The sequence below is a fragment of the Cyclopterus lumpus genome, chromosome 5 (assembly GCF_009769545.1).
Source record: "Cyclopterus lumpus isolate fCycLum1 chromosome 5, fCycLum1.pri, whole genome shotgun sequence".
NCBI classification, from domain to species: Eukaryota; Metazoa; Chordata; class Actinopteri; order Perciformes; family Cyclopteridae; genus Cyclopterus; species Cyclopterus lumpus.
In genome coordinates, this window is record NC_046970.1 from 16,816,109 (window position 1) to 16,836,724 (window position 20,616).

General features: G+C 42.0%; 2 protein-coding genes across 2 annotated transcripts in view; both read right to left on the reverse strand.

Annotated features, from left to right (window-relative positions):
- The window catches only part of skib (v-ski avian sarcoma viral oncogene homolog b), a 29,770-nt gene extending 20,543 nt beyond the window's left edge, over positions 1–9,227 (reverse strand). The window contains exon 1 of the mRNA XM_034531803.1: positions 7,950–9,227. Within this exon, the coding sequence (XP_034387694.1) occupies positions 7,950–8,843 (894 nt within the window). The 5' untranslated portion in view covers positions 8,844–9,227. The remainder of the gene's footprint in view (positions 1–7,949) is intronic.
- Positions 9,228–15,194: 5,967 nt separating this feature from the next.
- On the reverse strand, positions 15,195–20,044 carry tmem51b (transmembrane protein 51b). The gene is made up of 3 exons (XM_034533127.1): positions 19,816–20,044; positions 17,067–17,493; positions 15,195–16,403 (listed from the first exon to the last, which is right to left on the reverse strand). Exons 2-3 carry the CDS (start codon positions 17,477–17,479, stop codon positions 15,950–15,952), a joined length of 867 nt encoding a protein of 288 aa, XP_034389018.1. The 5' UTR covers positions 17,480–17,493; positions 19,816–20,044; the 3' UTR covers positions 15,195–15,949.
- Positions 20,045–20,616: the final 572 nt, after the last annotated feature.

A 20,616-nucleotide genomic window follows, 5' to 3' on the forward strand; every position in this document is an offset into this window, starting at 1 on the left:
GACACCTGCTGATACTCTGCTTAAGACACACGTCTTATAATAGTCCCCTCATTATAGGATAAAGGGCTGGCCTGCTCTATTTCAGGCCATGGCTGTCTGTGTCTGCGCTCGTCGACTAGCTGGAAATAAAGCCAAAGGCTTGTCAACGCCACAAGCACAAGGGAGGCAGCGGCCCTGCTGGGCAGCCGGCACAGTGAGCACAGTGCGGGGCAACCCTGCAACTATTAGACACCTGCAAAAAGGGGGAGTAGGAAAGGGGGTGAGGGGAAGAGGTGTCCTCAGCATGTGAGCAACTGTGGCCTATCTGTATGCCTGTCTTTATAAATGTAGACCCACTGAATTGATGCAGAGAGAAAGAGCAGAAACTGAGAACAAGGTGGGGCAGGCAGCTCGAGAAAACCAAATTGGAATGCATTTGCTGAGATTCAGTACATTCTGCTTTCCAATGAGGTAATAATAGAAAATAAAACTAACAAGGTCAGAGGGGAGTCCACCCGACCAGATGATGAGTGACCATGACGGATCCTGGGGTGACTGTAATGCTGAATAAATACCCCCCCCCCACCCACACACACACACACACACACACACACACACACACATGCACATACACACTGCAATAGAGTCTGCTAGGACAGCTGTGCTGAATTCATTTGATACGGGTGCCTGCTGACAATGCTGCATTGCTCCATCTCTGCAAGAAAGTATGTTGAGCTGGTCTGAAGAGCACACAGGGGCTTGCAGCTTTTCACCAACACTGAATGATTGTTCTGCTATATAACCCAAAGCTCTGACCCCTGCGAAACTAAGCTAAGAGAAATAAACCATTTATTAGAGGGTCGGCCCAGGGACCGGCAGTACGTGCAGATTGTCATGGTGGAGACACAGTGCTCTTAGATCAGAATTTGAGATGCAATGTCCTGGCAGCAGAGCAGATATGTGAGATGATAGGCATCTGTAAGAGCACACAGCAAACCAGGAGAGAGACAAAAATAATGTGGATCCCACTCATTTGTTCATTTAGCGGGCTCTTGAAACAAGCCTGGAAAAGGAGATAGAGGATGGTTATGAGGTCATCCTGACAAAGTAACACTACCTCTCCATTTCTATCTATCTATCAACCTATCTGTCTGTCTGCCTGCCTATCTATCTATCTGTCATCTGTCGCCCCACCCACCCATCCATCCATCCATCCATCTATCCATCCATCCATCCATCCATCCATCTATCTATCTATCTATCTATCTATCTATCTATCTATCTATCTATCTATCTATCTATCTATCTATCTATCTATCTATCTATCTATCTATCTATCTATCTATCTATCTATCTATCTATCTATCTATCTATCTATCTATCTATCTATCTATCTATCCATCCATCTATCTATCTAGATATCTATCTGTCTGTCTATCTATCTACGAAACACAATGAAACACAGACAGATGGCGAGTTTTCATCTCTTCAAAACAAAGATGATCAGCCCTCACACCCCTGGAGCAGTACAGTGATACATGTGCGGTGTATGTAGGCCAGTCGGAATACAGACTGATACACCATGTGCTCACTACAGTGGAGGTGGAGATCTAAGTATAATGCAGTGTGAGGGGGAGTGCAGTAGGAGATCTCAGTGGAGGAGGAGAGCCTGTGTCCTGTGTGTTTGTGTGTGTGTGTGTGTGTGTGTGTGTGTGTGTGTGAGTGTGTGTGGCCTGCAGGGTCGAGGAGGTGTCAAATGGAGGAGGTGAGTGATGGTGGCGAGGCAGAGGAGGTGTCAGACACGTAGGTCTCGCTGATGGAGAGGAGAGCGCTATACAGTGCTGACCTGTGGTAGAAGTGTGTGTGTGATGCAGAGAGGAGGAGGAGGAGGAGTTCGAGAAAGGAAAGCAGCAGGAGGAGGAGAGACTTTCATTGGAGGTCACAATGAAAGAGGATGGGCAGTGAATGGAGGAGGCTGAGGTCTCAGTACTGTAAGAGGTCTATGCACTGTGAGGTCTGTGCATTCATATATGAGTGTGTGTGTGTGTGTGTGTGTGTGTTTTGTGTGTGTTCTGGTGTGCTTCTTTGAGCCTACCAGCCAGAAAGCACGAAGTTCTTATTTAGCACAGGAAGAGCAGCTCTGCTTAGCAACCACAGCCGCCCTCCAATCACAAGCGTACGGAGCAGACTCCAACTGAGGACGAGTCCTTTCTGAGAGTGTGTGGAGTCTGACAGTCAGAGACTTCTAAATGTTGAGGTCCACACCTGCCCCCAAACACACACATACACAAAACAGGTGTGTCATGTAAATTATTTTTCAAGAATCAAGCTTTTATGTCACCAGCACGCAAAGACAATAGTACATTTACACCCCTCTGTGTCTCCTTCGCTTCACCGTCTTCTGAACTCAGCATAGAATTCAAAGTTAATCTAAACCATCCTAATCCAAACATTTTAATTATGCATATCCCAAAGAGCAAGGGAGACATGTAAATCCTTGAAGCATTCAATTCTTCCTTTTCCCGCAGCCTCACACAGCATCGTGCTTCAACTTGGCACTGCACCAGTTGCAAGTGAAAAGATAGCGGCCCGGATTGTGATCTGCTAGCCATCAAAACAGGAGGCACGAAACAAGATTTGGGCCAAATGCTGTCTGAAACACTGAGCAGTCTGTTTGGTTTAGCCGCGTGAGCTAATCCTTATGATAGCTTTGGAGGTGGTCGGTGGGCGGATTGTAGGCGAGAGCAGCATGCCGATTTGTCATATGGCACCAGCAGGGCCCACTTCTGCTCTGGCTGGAGCTCCAATAGCACTCCAATGTGAACTAACAGTTATGTAGCTTAGAGCTGAGGGTCATTAAGGAGAGACAGCGAGATCCTACTCATGGCTCGAGGTCTCATCAGAAATCTTGAATTGGTATGTACAATTACAATGTTGGTTTCTCCATGTAACATGCTCTCTGCAGTATATCTAATGCATGCTCTAATTACAAAATTCCAGAGGGACCGGTTATAAATTGTGAGGATGCTTAGAGTGGGCCAAAGAAGGAGGAGAGAGTCCAGGGCTGGCATTCAGTCTGTCTGAGTCTATCTGTGTTCCTGAAGACGCTGTCCAGAGAAGATGATGGTTTTGATGGGCACTGTGGTCTCTGCATTCCAGGGGTTATGTAGGATTATCAGAGTTTAAACCGCCCCCCCCCCCCCCCCCCCCCCCCCATGACTGCAGCAGCTTAGTAGCTCAGCCAACAGCAGATGCAGACTCCAGGATTTCCTGTCTCTGCACCAGATGGGTCTGACTCTTAATCACAGAGCTGGAAATCAGGAGGTGATCGAGGAGGAATTGATGATAACCCAATACAGGCATCTGCTCTGCCACTAACACATCGACGGACTGACTGGCTTGTTGACTGCAGTCACAGCCAGTGCTCATCTCCTCTCTTATCTCATCATCGTTGATCAGCACTAATCATCCTCCTCCCTCACTCCATGAGTTATACAAGAAGTCTTTCACACATTAGTACTGTGCTGTGTCATCGAGGTTTCGTGAGGAATGTGGCAAAAAGAACTGTTCACAAGAAATGATTGGAAATAGAGATAGGCATTACAGTATATATTGCCATAACACTGATATTACAATAACTGAGACTAGACCTGGATACTCCAGAAAAGCATTATTTTTCAGTTTAAATGGTTAGGTACAATGAAGTTACAACATCTTTTCTTTGAAAACTCACTTTCTTATAATCTAATTTTAGTTGTGTCTGTATATATATGTTTTTTTTTAAAATAATTAATTTTACTTGCTATTTGACTTTGGATCCAATGATTTTCATAAATGTATACAAATAAACTTTGTTTTTAACATGATCATAAACCTTCAAACATATCTGATTGTTAATCAATTATAAATGCTTCTACCTGGCCACCATGTATACATCACTATTACTTTTCTCATTAATGGTGTGTATATATATAAAGCAACAATAGTCATGCCCAAACATATAACAGGGGATTATAACTAAGTGTATAGCACTAAGTACTGCACTTGAGTAGAATTTTGAGGTACCTGTACTAATTTGAGTATTTAAAAATATACTACGCAAGCACTATGAGTATCTTTAGTCTTTACTTGTGATACTTTAATAAACTGCATTTTGATTTTAATACTTTTAACAGTGTTTTACTTACAGCAGAGTTATTTACATTTACAGGTATTGATATTGTAAGTTATCTAAAGTACCGGTAACTGGATACTTCTTCCATCACTCCAAATACATCACAATACTTTTGGTCAAAAGTGTTGTGACATATATATATATATATATATATATATATATATATATATATATATATATATATTTTTTTTTTAATTTTGAACAAATCCAGACAAAAAAAAGTTAAAATCAGTATAACATCACTATATATTCTAGATTAAAAAAGAAGATATATAGCATATAGAGCATGATTGCAAATGTATTCAAAACCAGCATAATCATAATCAATTGGAAAACATTTTTTTGTTACATTTGAATTCAAACTAGCTCAGAATTATTGGTATGAACATATATTTGTGAGGGGATATCATGATAAGATCATTTAATTGCAAAATGGTTAATAAACAACAATATTGAACTATGGCCCAGCCCTATCTCTATCAGACATGCAGAAACCACTCCAGGGCCCAAGCTGCCTGCGTGCACGTAACGGGGAAACCAGTGACAGGGCAAACTCACAAGCATGGATTTCCCACCCTGGGAGAGGCTGGAGGTTACAAACCAATCCACACAGCACCCAAAGAAACAAGGCACGGACAAAGAGAAAAGGCTGCACTTCACAGCTTGTGAAAGCTCAGCCCTCAAACAAAGGAGGCGGCAGGTCTTTAGCACACATCACCCATGACAGAACCCCAGCTGACACCCTTTTAACACGGGGTCACCCCTGCTAGAATGGAGGCCACAACCCCTGGGAGCTCCTGACACCCCTTTGCCTTGAAACGCTGTCTGTGCTTTGGCCAAAATGCTCCATAGACGAGGTGATGGTCTTCTTGGGCGGGGGCTGGTCAGCGGGGTGTTGGGGGAGTCAGACAACTGCTCTCAAAAATAATTATGTTTGAATAAGTAGGAGAGGGCACGTTAAACACAAGCAACAATCTACTATTAACATACATTTTCTGCAACAGGAGTGAGATTTAGAAATATGCTAAATATGAACCAAATGCAAATGTCTCTGTCTGTGTATCTGGGTGATGTGGACGGATTGGGTCTTAGCTGGCTGGGTCAACGTTGCAGACAGGCCCATCAAGGACCAACGAGATGCACGTTCTCAGCTTTCAGGGATTCCCAGAGGTCAGTAGACAGATGGGAATGGAAATGAGCCGGCAAAAGAGCTCATTTTAATCTGGCCGGCACAGCTGATCCAGTCATTACACTTGCCTGTTTACATGCAAACACAACTCGTATACTCGGCATACCTAAAGACACACACACATGCAAGTGCAGATAAACACAGTGACCTGATAGTGAAAGTGGTATTTATCATTCACTTTTAATAACAGCTAATAATTGAAAACACACAACCCTTTTCCCTTCGACACGCACTTGATTGGTTTGCTCCAGGTTTGAGGCTAATTCCATCGAGTGAGGAGAACAATGGGATGAGAAATGGCATATATTGGCGTCAGTTGAATGGCTTTAATATCCATTCCATTAAGAAGGGCCTACACAGTTCTCCAGAGTCCTCGTTTACTCTCCACTCAGTCAGATGATTGATGATTTTTTTTGAATGCTCGGTATTTAACTTAAAAATATTTTTTTGCAATTCCAATCCCTTTCTATTTTCATGCTAATAAGAAAAGTTAACACTCACGGTTCAACACAATGGCAAAAAAGCAATTTGAATTGGATTTTTTGGGTAGTGTGTCAGCAAAATAATCATCCAGGATCTGAAATAAAAAAGCATTGCAGCAATGGCAATGTTTTATTGGAATCAAGCTGAAGTTGAGATTGTGTTATCTGCCCACTGTATATCCCTCCGTCCTTTATCAGACAGCCATCTGGCCAGTGGACTGGACACAAGGGCACATGATTGGATGGTGTGAAAAGAATGGGGGAAGGCTCGGTCAGGGTCTTTGGGGAAAGGTCAGGGGTTACGGCCCTTTGACAACACATGTCAAGGCCTGGCTCACACACACCCTGCATCTTCTGAATGAGAGTCTGCAGCCTCCTCTCAGCAATCTGGCCTCATCTGCACATTAGGCAAAGAGCTAAATGACTAAATGGTGGATTTGATGCAAAACAGACACAATGGTTCCCTGGGCTCATTCCCTACTCTGATCTGGCTTCTGCTTTAGTGAGGAGGCTGTTTATGTTTCAATTTCTACATTCACAGCCTGTTAAAAAAATGGAATCACTCTGAATCACACGTACATCTCTCGAGCAAACTGCGTTGCAATACTATTCCACAAAAAAGCACATGCTACATCAGCAATAATTGTCTCAGCAGTTTCCTCCAGCAGTGCTGTATCTGCAGCAGCCACCACATACAGTAGATGAGGTGGGAGTCTAGACAGATGATACAGGCAGAGGAGGTAACCTTCGAGGCTCTCTCTTATTAATAAAACACTCTGACATCAGAGGGAGGCTGAGGCAGGACGATAACATTGAGTTTTTGTTTCATAGGTAAGCCGAGCCAAGCGAGATCTGCAAGCCCCCGTCCGGCCTTTCAGCAGCTTGGCCTGTCAGGCTGATATATGGCGGTGTGCAGCTCCCTGAGGACCAGGCCTGTCTGCTAACTGGGACGCGACTGACAGTGAACCACAGCAAACGTGCACTGCCCCCTCCGCCACGCTCTCTCCATGATGCTCAGCCCCCGATTACTTCACACACTGCCAGTGCAGGACGGCGCAGGTCTGAGAAAATATATAACTCACAGGTGATACATCAAGTCCTGCTGACTGCAAGTAGGAAGAAATTAGCCACAGGTGCTGACCTATGACCTGTGATAACTTTTCCTTGTAGAGACAGTTATTTCTTGAATGCACAAAGACGCCTGGGTCCAACTTCTGGGAAACCATGCTGCACTCGGACTGATAACCTTTCCCCTGTTGTTATTTCAGACATGTTTCTATAAACCAACAACATTTCCCTGAGCATTTTTCAAGGAGAGCACTGAGGTTTCCCTGTGAGACATCTTCTGGCTCCTGCTCAGACTGAAGCAGCACCATGGTGATGCATACAGAGATGTCCACTCATTAGCAGAGTCCCACACAGCAGCTGCTCTGTGACGAAGAAACAGCCACCTCGTCTCCCGGCCCTTTGTCCACACTAAACATCTCTGACCCACGCAAGGAGCCTGGACATTGACACACACAAACACACACTCATATCTTATCCCATTCCGACGAGCCACACGCTCCCTCTCTCTCACACACACATTTCCATATCCCAAACCTCATTAAACTCTTATCCCCTTCCCCACCTCGTGGCACCTTAATGGGCTTCCCTGCCCCCCTCTTCCCTCTCACACTGATAAAATATATCATCGGGACTCCATTTATCATAATGCAGATGCCCTTGGGTAACCCTGAGGGTGGGGGGTTGGGCCGGTGAGTTTTGGAGGATGGGCGGGATACTCTGGGGCGTCAGCTGATGGTTAGAGGCTTCACTGTCAACTCTTTTAGAAATATATGAGGTGAGTGAGGCTTCATGCAAAGTGTTTCACAGTGAAAGAGAGGATACACACAGAAATATGTGATGAGACTTGTGATTTGCATTGAAGGGGTTGCCACTTGGAAAAGACACAAACAATCAATCAAGGGAGAAAGTGACATGAGAAGGAAGCCTGCTCAAAATGAATATTAATTATAGGTACTGTCATAGGCCTGGGGTCCTTGGCAATATCCACAGATACAAACTAAACACCTCAAAGACAATACGTTGTGGTTAATAACAAGGTGAAACAGAACAGACTTACTCTGCACGATTTACTGGACCGCTTGCCAGACAGGTCATATGTTCCTTTTAACTCTTTGAGCAGCTGCTCCAGGTGACTCTTCTCCTCTTTTCCGGTGTAGTCCGGGTCTAAGAGCACATAAGCCCGCCAGTTGGCGGAGTCAAACCCCCAGTGGACTGTCCGGTTCTCGAGTCTCTTGTGACTGTGGACCACAAACTTGTGGGGAGGGAACATGAGTCTGCAATCCATGCACTGGATGCAGGCGGCGCTCGGTCCGGTGTACAGCTCCGGAACAAACACGCCTTTACACCGGCCGAAACATTCATGATAGACTTTGAAGCTCTTCTCGGTTCGCTCCAACTCCAGGGAGCCCAACTCCTTGTTGCAGTGAGGAGGGTAAGTACCGCCGTAGATGAGCGCGTTGCAGAGGCGCTCAGCATCCGTCTGAGTGATCAGCCCGCAGGACGGAGCCGAGAAGGGCAGGATACCCACCACTTTCAGGATCTCCAGCTGGTCCGCCGTGCACCTGGAGCAGTAGATGTGCAGGTCGTCGCACACCGAGTTGATCTGCTGGAGGGAGAAATCTCTCAGGACGCTGTTGAGGATCTGCGGCAGGCACAGTCGCTTCTCACCGCCGACCACGAAGCAGGAGATAGGCTCCCACTCCAGGACCGTCTCACACCTCTCCGTGGATCGGTCGGACGGGATGAAAAGTGGACCGGACATTACCGGAGGTGTCTGAGCCGGGAGGGTGAGCATCATCTCCACGGATTTCCCATCTTTACCGAAGAACGAGTCCTGGTGCCACCGAGCGGAGAAAGCCGCCGGTCCGCCGAGAGAGCGCATGGAACTCAGATGAAACTGCTTCAGAGTTTGTTGAAGTCCGGGATGGGGCTGAAAGCTCGTGCCCTCCATGTTGCCGACGGGTGGATAAGGGAGTTCAAAACTCAAAATGAAAGCTAAAATTGACTTATCGGATCGGGCGTCCTCAGCATCCGGCTACACGCTCAATAACGCGAATTTCCATGTCACCGGAGAAGCTTCCCAGCGCTTCCATTCAAAAAACTGACGGCTGCTGAATTCACAGGGGCTGTTCCTGAAAACGGACGCAATTAAAGTCGACAACTCCAAGGCTCAAAACTCGTATTATCCAACGTACAATCACCGGGTACCGTGTTTCTCTGCGCTCCTGCGGTTTTTACGCACTCCTAATGTGAGCTCAAAATATGCCTCGTCTGCTCAGTCTGGCGTAGGCTACTCTCAGTCTGTCTCCCCACTCACTCAATGTGTGAGTCTCTCTCTCTCTCTCTCTCTCTCTCGCTCTCTCTCTCCCTCTCCCTCTCCCCTCTCTTTTTTTTCTCTCTCTCTCTCTCTCTCTCTCTCCTCCCTCCTTCTCTCTCTCTCTCTTCTCTCTCTCTCTCCTCCCTCCCTCCCTCTCTTCTCTCTCACTCTCTCTCTCTCTCTCTCTCTCTCTCTCTCTCTCTCTCTCTCTCCCTCGCCCTCTCTGTTTGTTTGTGTCTGGTTCAGTCATTGAATCCCAGCCAGGAATGTGACTGACTCCCCGGGCTGGCTCTTCCCTCAGCCAGCTGTTCCTCCCTCTGCTAAATGGCAGCTGCACATTAAAAAAAGAAAACCTTCTGAGCTGCGGGGAAGGTGGAGCTAAGGAAAACATAGTTGAAGTTTGAAATGTAAAATAACACGTTATTATTTAAGATGTTAAAGCCTTGAAGATCAACATGTTTTCTCTTTCTTTCGAAAATGGTTGAGCATGTTAAGTTAAAATGAGATGATGTAGAATATACTGAAGGCTATATGTGTGTGTTTGCTTGAGAAGGTCAACCTGAAACAGTAGACACATGTGTAGTAGAAGTAACAAGAACTGTATTTACGGTACTTTAATTGAGTTTTTCCATTTGATGATACTTTTTAATCCACTACATTTTTACATTTGACAACTTTAGTTACTTTACAAATTAAAATGTAACATACAAAGCAAACAATAACATTGCATGCATAAGCACAGCTAATCTAACCATTTGCATGTCATTGTACAGCATACACAAGGGATTTTGTTCATGCATTTCATGCATTGCATACTTTTCCTTTTATTTATTTAAGTATTGCGCTGATAATACCTGTGTTTCTTTGCCAAAGTAAGATTTTTATAGCCGTCATTTGACTTTAAAACTACTTTTTCTAAAGTAAAGCATCATAATACATCAGTCATCAATGATACAAAATGTATATACAGCCTTTGATGAATTTCAGCATTTCCTGAAATCTTGTTTCTGATATTCAGCTGTCATAAGCGTCACCACTCAGCTACATATTTATATTATTTGGGGTGAAATTGTAGACATAGCATGGAATTGTTATCAACTGTTAATTCCAATGTGAATAACTTGTGACCTACTTATGGAGGGGTGGAGATTTCAATTAACTTACACATCTAAGGGTTGGATGTCACTCTCAGAAACTTAGATATAAATTCCATACTTGCATTACATCTATAAAAATCCAATATAATGCAACTGAAATAGTGTGAAATCCTTTGACATTCAGCAAAAGGGCAATTCATTTACCTCACTTTGAGTCATGGATAACACCTCCTGTCATTTACACTTTGCACTAATGTCTCCTTGTTCTTATCACATAAACGTATAACTAATAAGTAACAGAACACCTTTGATTAAAGTTAATTTGATCTTGTACCTTGCCTAACCACTAGAGGGCGCTAAATATTAACAACGAACGCTAACTCAAATAGGGAGAGTTTGAGAAGGCAACACACTATAGAAAAGAACAAAGCAAACTTTTACAGTTAGATTATATTAACAGAAAGTCAAAAGACAATATTAATAACTATACAAAATAAATACAGCTTTTTAAAATTATATAAAGTCTGTAACACTGTATGTGAAGGACATGTCTATAATGTATTATAAGCACATTCATAAGACATACTGCATTTATAAAGATTTATAAAAAGCTTTATACATGTTTATAGTCATGCATGATAACTTCTAACAAGGTTGATTAAGTATTATAAGTGTTGAAATGTATTGTAAGTTCCGCATTCATAAAGCTTTATAGCTCCATGCCAAAGTGATATCAAGTGAATCTGATTTCTGGGTTACACAGCACATTATAACCACCACAGCTTTAGACACGCAGAGAACTGCTCTAATGTATCATCACAGATTATGAATTCAACGTTTCTGAAATGAAATAATGTCATATAAACATCAGTAACACAATATAGCATTGTGAGCGTTGGGTAAAGTGATAGCTCTGTAAAGAGTTATGAGCATTTGTATGATAGGCCTACTATAACACAATTATGAAGACTTATGACCAGTATGTGTCTGGGTGCAAGGCAAGACAAATCACCATGATTATCAAAGCCATACCAAGTATTTATTTCCCAAAACACACAACTCCTCTTTCCTTTTTCTGTGGTAGGAATATTTGTAATTTTGTTATGGTGTCTCTGACTTCGGGAGGAATGTTGTTTCCTTTGTGGTTACCACAACTCTGTGAGGTGCAAATGCAAGCACAGCGATGTCTTTGAGAACCCTGGTGAGTACACAAACCATGTTTCTGTTAAACATATGGTGACCCAGACCGCAACTGTTGAATGTTAACGAAATAGCTTGCTCTTATGATATAACAAGTCTGTTCTGTAGGTATTGCCAACCGGGACATAGGTATGCAGGCTGTGCGTGACTTTTCATATGACTTTTTATGACATTTGTTATGACATGCAATACATTTCTTATGACATGCTATACAATGCCATTTTGTATGACATGCTATACTATGACATTTTTTACGAGATAATATACAATGATATTTTTCTAACTTTTTATGGCATACTGTGAACTTTTATGCTGTTACAATTTGTATGACATGCTATAATCTTATATTTTCAAAGAAATGATATACTATAGCATTTTATGACTTTTCTATAACTTTGGTTTGACCTTCTTATGACATTTTTAATAAAATAACATACTACTACAACATTGTTGTTACTTTTTTTCGGTAGATACGGTGTGGAAAGCTTAAAAGGGTAATAGTGTAATATTAAACACCAGATAGTTGAATAGAATATATATTTTTTGCATTCTTTTTCTCTTTTCCTTTTTGTGTTTTTATTCCAGGCTAATGTAAAAAATAGCTCCATCTTTAAATACTCCAGTACGCTAGGAGGCGGTATACACTCGGAAAATAGGACGCAATCCGCCAAAAGAAAAGTTCCACATCCAACGAGTGTCACTGAGCCAAATGGTGACAAATCCAATAACAATACGTTGGCGGTTATAATTCGAAAAAGTTTGTGTCAGATAGGTTGAATGCCTGAGGAGGATTTGGGGGAATGGACTAAGAAGTTGGAATGAAGCGTTGAGCGTAGTGGGGACAGCTGAGAGAAGTAGCCACTCATTGCTGCTCTCATATCGCTGTGGTTACAGATCATAATGATGATAATGATGACGATGATAATGATGATAATGATGCCCTGACCGACGCAGAAGTCTACCACCACACTCTGCGTCTATCCGTCTGCACTTTCGCCAAAGTTTGCGCTGTTTAGAACTGCTAGCCAGAGAGGGAATTTGAAATGCCCCAAATTCTTGGCTCTGGCACCTTCTTAAGGCAGGAAATTAGGAGTGCGACAGCTGCTTCTCAGCTTGTGAACAGGCGACCCTGCTGCACGTGCAGCCCTCCCAGCGCCGGACCAGCGGCCCCAAGGCAGGATCTCAAATCTCAAGTCTTTAAAATGACTTAAGGTTTTTGTGTTATTGGTAATTATTGTGCCTTGACCATGTCAATTTTCCACAACTGGGAATAGATTAAGGAACTATTTGTAATATATTCCATCATAACAATAGTTAGAAACAGCATTTAGGTCTCGGCAACTTTTGGAAATTATTGTTTGAGTTACAAACGGAGGAGTGAATCTGTTCAAGGTTTAGACAGGATATATTGTCCCTTAGCCACTGAGCGTGGGTGGGCGATGCAGCAGTCTCTCCATTTTAGTAATACTACACACTTGGCCAAAGGACCGTGGGATGAAGATGGTGTGCAGCGTTTGTTGCCAAAAAGGTTAACCACAGGGTTGGGTACTAAGTCAAAATTGAGGAATAAGCCTAAGGTTCAGAAAACATCCCTCCAGTACTACCAGACTAGGACACGACCAGACTATGTGGATCAGGGAAACCTCAGATTCCTTTTGTCACAGCAGGGACTTTCATCTGGCTGTACGGCATAGTTTGGCTTTCGACACATGGACCCTGTGCTCAACCTTGAACTGTAACAGACGGTGACGAGCACAGAGGGATGTAATCAGTTTAAAGGTTGAGTCCCATTTGCTGTCTGAGAGTGAGAGGTTTATGTTTGTGAAGAGAGGGCTGTCATATACCTGCCATCTTGTCAAAGACGGCGTATTTTAGAGGCGGGCGGTGTCGTCACTGTCACTAGTGTATAATTTGGCCACATCATGGATTTTGCAATACAGTCTTTATTGTGACAAACACACATGTTTTGGTTTAGCACCATAAGCGAAGGGGAGATACGACACCAGACTAACTACTGTAACACTCACAGTTTATACTGTTTATACCGCCGTTTTGTTTTGTCACAGAAACGCTCCCTTTTTATTTTGACAGGTTACATTAGGGGTCTGACATTTGACGTAATATCATCTAGACATTCCACCAAAATGTCTTGATGAGCTGCCCGCAGCCGAGCCGCGCTGCTCACGGTCATGTGTCTTTTGTACTAGTCCAATCATGTCTACACTGCACATTTCCAAACACTTTATTAATGTGGGATAAGATGGAAAACAATATGGCTGCGTTTGGTTTCTTCAGAGATATAGATGGTTTTAACTGTAATGTCATTACAATGTTGGCTGTGGTTAAAAGAGAACAAATATTGATAAATAAAAAACAAGTTAACATGAAATTTGAAAGTTAATATACAATTGGAGCAAGCTCCCAAAACATATGTGTGTATACCCCATTTCCATTCTTATTTGGAGCCAATACACAGACCTTTAAAGCGTTCAATGCTGCTTCTGTGACATTCATGAAATGCAGAATTAAGTAAGAAGGTTGGATGGAAGAGTACATATCAGGGAATAAAAAACATTAAATTAAAGTCCACTTCAAGGTGTGCCTGACAACTGGATTGTCAATTGATTTTTGACAGTTTTCAACTCTATTGTCACCTCTCTATTAACCCCAGGTTAACGTGAAGCAGCATATATTAGTAGTAGTACAGTAATAATTAGTAGTAGTACGGTAATAAAAATGAAAAATATGCAGTGACGGGACTCTTATACCAGGTTAAGTACATTTTTCACATGGGAGGTTAGTATACTTTCTATTCACAGGGAAAAGTTCCCTTCTGGGGAATTACAACTGTCTGAAAATGTCCGCATAGAAGGACACTTGATATCAACACCCTTCCTCCAAATCAATTAAATATATCCCTTCAGCTATGTAACACAATTGTTAGTGGCTCTATAGCCAAATCAAAAAGCAGTTGGCTTAAAGGTGACCTTTGACAAGCTTTGCTTTGGAGGTTGAAAAGTTGTGACTTGAGCACACTTCTGCATACTTCTGTGGGTCAAGCTTTGCCTTGGCGTCAAGGGTGTGAAAACACAATTCTATTGATATGCATTATTTTATTAAAGAACAACAATGGAGTGCCTATGTCCTTGAGTTTCACCAATCCATCACTGTTGGTTTCACTGCCAGTTTGCTGGGAGTCACTGAGACTGGAACTACATACTGAGGATCTTGGTGACTTTGAAATGTGTCCCGTACTGCCTTAATGGTATAGCCACCAATTATTGTAGCTCTAGAACAAGGATACAAAAGTGTACTCAAGTAGTGCTTGAGTATACCTTCTGTACTATTACAGTACTACTTGCATTATAATTAAATCACCAGCAACTTGTTCACCTTCCCTGTGAGTTTTGTAAACAACGAACACTTGACATTGACAGAAACTCGTATATTGTATTTGTTAGTCAAAAAGTAAAGAACAGCTGATGAAAACATTCTGTTAAAAGGTTGTCAAAGTTACTGTTCGAGCTGCAATGGTATTATTAAGTACTCAGTATTGACAAGTATCACTAGAAACAAGATATTGTGATAACAGAATAAATACATTACTCGTCTAACAGTTTTTTAGTGTCATATTGCAACAATATAAAATGTTGTCATAAGATCAATGAAATAGAAAACATTTATTCTCCACTCTTTATCAACAGCATACAGCACAGTTTAAACATCTAAATACATATAAAGCAATGCATACTTGTTAATGTCATTTCCCATACAAGAATATACAATAGTTTTACAGTTACAGTGGAATATGAGTTTCCAATATTTGTCATACAGATGTCATTTTTATTTTCAACAACCAGTTTGTTTCAGACAAAGATTTAAAAACAACTTACAAACAGCTTTTTTTATCAAAACATTTTGGCCATGTGCATTATTTTAGTTACAAATCACAAAAAGGTTGCACATAATGCTCGTGATACAACTTTTAAAACTCCCAGGTAATTAATTTCCCTTTTGCCCTTTGTAATTACAACAATATGGTTCAAACGATTCCACAATTAAATCAGCATCAATATACGGTAACAATAAGAATTCCTGGGAAAGTGAAAAACATATAAAAGTTCAGGATATTGTCCACACAATTGAATTAAATAAAACTGAAAGGCTGTCCAATGTTTGACAGTTATGGTTTGAAGTCTAAAACAAAATCTTGACATTGACAGCTTATCCTATCACACAATACTTAATTATGCTTTAGAGAATAACTATGCCAATCACAAGCTTCAGTGATGAAGACAATGTTCTCATTTCAGGAGCGTGTCTGCATGGCCTCCATCACGCAGCTCCCAGTTACATTTAACCGGCCTAATACCAACCTTGAAAATGGGTTATCAGAAACAAAGTTATTTATATTCATTGGGAGCAGACAATAAGCGAGAGACACTACCCTAATTCAGGCATCTTATTGTCATACTGCGGTGGCGGAGTGATAGGTTCAATGGTCACTGGATTCTGTGTGGGACTGCGGATTTGGATGCGGAAGTCCTTCAGGTGCAGTTTGTCGGACTTGATCCTCCTCACCCGGAGAGGCCGCAGTAAACGGCTCGCCCGGCTGGCACTGCGAGTGGGCAGGCTAGGGTTTGATTTAAGGCCAGGAGGGTCAGTCTGGATCTCGGCAGCAGGTTCAGTTGGAGCTGGTGTGGAATCATTTAGAGGGGTGATCTCGGAAGGGTTGTCAGTGGGCTCTCTTCCTTCATTTTCCACAGCGGCTATGATGTCCTCGTAGGACGGCAGCTGGGAGGTGCTACTGCGAAGGTTGCTCTGGCGGACGGGGTAGTCGCCGCTGCCGACCACCTCCTCGTAACTCGGCACGGCTAATGCCGCTCGCTCTGCCGCTCTGCAAAAGAGACTCAGTGAGAAAGTGCAGTACAAAAACAAGAAATACGAAAATAATCAAACTTTAAACCGGCAATAACTATTCTGATGCCTCTCAGGAACAGCAGAAACAAGCCGTGAATACAACATAGACATATCACTCATGTTGGTTGCTATGACAAACGGTTGCAGTTTTTCCACATCCAGCAGATTTAGAGCAACATTATCATTCATTTAGCGTTGCGTTTGTGTCCAACTGTCAAATGTACAGTAAGTCCAACTGTCACTCTTTTAGCTCCGTCTTTGGCAACTCCCTGGAATATCTGGTTCTTAAGCTGCTAAATGCCCAACAGCTGTCTGTACAGCTGCCTGCTGTGGCCAAAACAGGACTAAGAGCTGCGAGACTGAACCAACAAGTTCAGGGTTTGTCATTTTCACATTACACATGCTCCAGACATTGATCTATTGTTAATATAAAAATATGGATCATAGCCATCTTTCTCCCCATAATGCCTATATAATATATTATGTGACAACAACTTGGGACGTTTCATGAAGCATGATGATTGATTTAGCTGGACATTCATTTGTGCACTATGTGTACCGAATCTGAGTAATACTGGAAGTTGACAACATCCAAGCAAAATCGGAATATAATAAAAAAGGACAAAGGGCCATCACTTACACTTCCTCCTGCGCCCTGGCCGCATGGTTCATGAGGGGGACTCCTGTTGCCACTGGCTGGCTACTTGCGTTGCGTTGTCTCTTCTTATTTCTCACTCCGAGGATAATGGCTAAAAGCAACATTGCTGCCCCTACTCCAACCAGCACCATAGCCACTATTGAAGGATCCGTGCTGTCTTTTTCTTCCTCGTCTTTATTGCCGTCACCTCCAGTGGAGTTGCTCGTCGTGGGGGAGCCGCCCAAGTTCTCTCCGTCCATCGGTATCACAGTCCACACAATCATGACGATACCCAGGGCTATGAGTCCCACTCCAAGGGCGCACAGGGCATAGTGAGCACCTGAACCGGTGCCCTCTGTGCTGGAGGATCTGTTGGGACGGTTGTTGTCGCCGCATATTCCCCGACTGGAACACATCCCTGCAGGACAATCTGGAAAATAGAGGATCACCAATACAGTGAGAAGTGACGGGAGAAAAGGAAACATGAGCCGCACAGAATTCAACCCCATTACTATGAATAATACTATTACTAAGACCCATTCATTAACACTACACTATGTACACACTGTATCATCAGTATATCTGTCAAGTCATGCCTAAAAACACAAATGTTTGCATCTCTGGGATTGTGTTAATCACAACTGCTCAGATTAGGTCTAAAAAGCATCTGTGGTATGAAGGTATGATGATATATTACTCAACATTCATTATGACATATACAGTAAAACACAAGGGAACACATTTGAACACGTTCTAGAATTAGAGGTGGGGGGACAAAATAGCATGAACACCTGTACAAATACATGCAACACAATACAACAACCCTGCAAAATGGCTACTTTTGTGAAACGCATGTTTTTTGTCGTTGCAACTTTGTCAGAGAGGTGGTACCATTTTTTAAAAACTTTAGTTGGACTGTATGAGTTCATATTACTGTGGCTTTTTGTCTGTAACATATACACATGCTTCATTCAACTTTTGACTATTTCTCTCTTTAAAAAAAAGTAAAAATGAGAGAATAGTCAGAAAAATACACAGAATCCTCTTCTACTACTGCCTCAAATGAAATGAGGATGACTAATCGTATATAATCGTCGTCTAAATACTCAAACAGACACATTTAGTGACAAGACTGCAGGTCTTGCTCCATCTCTTTCTCACACAGACACACATCACATGTACTTTAAAATGAACAGTTACAAATCAACGATTCACTAGAATCATCCATCCAGACCAAAGTTAGACCTATAGCCTTCCGAAGGCAATATGATCGGAAAACACAAACTTGTCACTTTCATGGTTAACACACGTATCGCACTTGTTTCCTCTCAGTTTCGTTAATGTCTGTTGTCACACTCGGGTGGCTGGAAGTCGCACTGGAGAGCATTTATGCTTTTGCTCATTTACAGTGTCTTTGTGAACTTCAAAACAGTTGTGCAGTACAAATTAAGCATTGATAAGAAAAGGGAAGTCCTCCGTTTTGTGTCCATTACCCTGCACTAAACCATGACTTCAAAAGTTTGCTCTGCAGGACTATTAAGGCCGCTGTTTTTTGTTAATCCCTCCAATAACCGCTACCTCCGCATGTAGGCAATAATAGCATTATAAAATGCAGAATTCAACTTCACAACAGCGGCAAGTATAGACAACAAGATCAGCACCGCCAGTAATCCGTTATCTCTGCAGAATTAACCACTGTGTCGATCGATAATCAATACTGCTGTTTGTTTTCTTCCGACAGCGTGACAAATCAGGGACATTATTGTGTTTTTTATTTGTGTTGTGAAATTAAGCTACATAAATCACTGAAATAAATAATTTTGTTTCAGTAGGAATAATTCCAGATATATTTCTATTACTCATCATAGCAGCATCTTTTGCAGCAGTTTATTCCATTAGAAAGCAGCCGGCATTACACAGAAGGACTGAAAAATGCTGCTCTATCTAGACAATAAAGTACCATTGTGTGTTAACAGTTTCATTTATTGTTACACAGATTATAACCTTATTTTCAGTTCACTGCATTTAACATCACATTTAAATAGATTTCACCAGTTATTTCAGTCATATCAGAATACATTACATTTGTGATGATGTTATCCATATTAAAAACACTAGAACAGTACTGGCTTTATTAAAAGGATAAAATATCAGCTCTAACATAACCCACATTACACACAATTTCTTTCTTTTCTTTTGCTACATTTACCCCTGGCCTCTAGTGACTTTAGGTGACTGCTATCGGATCAGTGGTATACAGAACCCCTCATATAATGTACTTCCATCATTACCAAGGCCACAATATGGTGACAGTTTGGTATCACAGTGGTTTGTGTCATCAATGGCTTCATAATATTCTTGTATTGAGCTATGTGTTCTGCACGTTAGAGGCTGGACGGTGTGCATGGGCGTGTCCTGTTCCACAGCAGCACATTTCAAACATTTAAAAAGAACAAATCTCTATCCGTTAATTATCACAGGTCTATACTAACTGCTTTAATAAGGATACTTGGGTAATATTCACTTCTAATACCGAGAACTTTTAGTGGGCAGGTGACGTGATTCAGCAAGCTGCCAGTTCTTTTGTTTGTCAAGTAGGAGCACCCTGTGACCCCCTCACAGGTGCGACACTTAAAAACTCAACGTTTCCGGAAACAGAGAGTTCGTAAAGATAAATGTGCGCCCCATCTACGAGCTCCTGTTGATCTGATAGGGCGCAAACGAGGTGAAGGTGATCTGGAAGAGGCCTTACCTTTCGCCGCTCAATGACTCAATGCCCAAGGACTTCCCTCTTCACCTGAATCACGCAGGTGTTTTCAGGAAGATCAGAGGGAAAAAGAGGAAGAAGACATACAACTGACCGTTCAACTGAGCTTCGTGTTTAAAATCACAAAGCGTTTTTATATATACCTATAGACAACGTTTACTGCAACAGCAAATGCTTTAAGAGAAACTTTAGTCAAATTCCAGCCGGAGTGAAACCTCCCTTCTCCTTGGAGTAAAGTGTGTCCGTGACTGGTTTTCCGCGTGGTCCTAGTGCCGCTAATGTAACATCCGCTGGGGACAATTTAGTGATATAAGAAAGGTGGACACATCCGGAAACGGATTATTAAATGGATTGCAATTGAATACAATACAATAAAACGTGGTGAACGTAGTTGGCATGAATGGAGACGTACAGGATTCCTAAATGACTTGAACAAAAATATTCAAAATCCCTCTAAAAGAAATCAATATTAATATTATTATTATTATTGTGGCTGTAATGAATAATGACTATTTTCATTATTGATTAGTCTGCGAATGATCTTCTATATTATTATGTTTAGTCTATGATAACCGGTAACAGAACCCAGGGCATCTTTTTACCACCACAAAAAAATTCAGTTTGCTATCATAGAAAACAAAGAAATGCAGAATCCAGGTCATATTTGGAACTTTTGCTTGAAAACTGACAAACTAATAATAATTTCACCTCGTGATTAGTGTTTAAATATAATTGAAGCAACAATTAATATATCCTTAATGTTCTACAAGAGGTTGTTAACACAGA

Bases quoted from the DNA above. Each gene is read 5' to 3' on its own strand.
- tmem51b (XM_034533127.1), bottom strand. From the start codon at position 17,479: ATGTGTTCCAGTCGGGGAATATGCGGCGACAACAACCGTCCCAACAGA. The intron at 16,404-17,066 runs GTAAGTGATGGC...TCTCTTTTGCAG, and splicing joins GCCAGGGCGCAGGAGGAAGT to AGCGGCAGAGCGAGCGGCAT.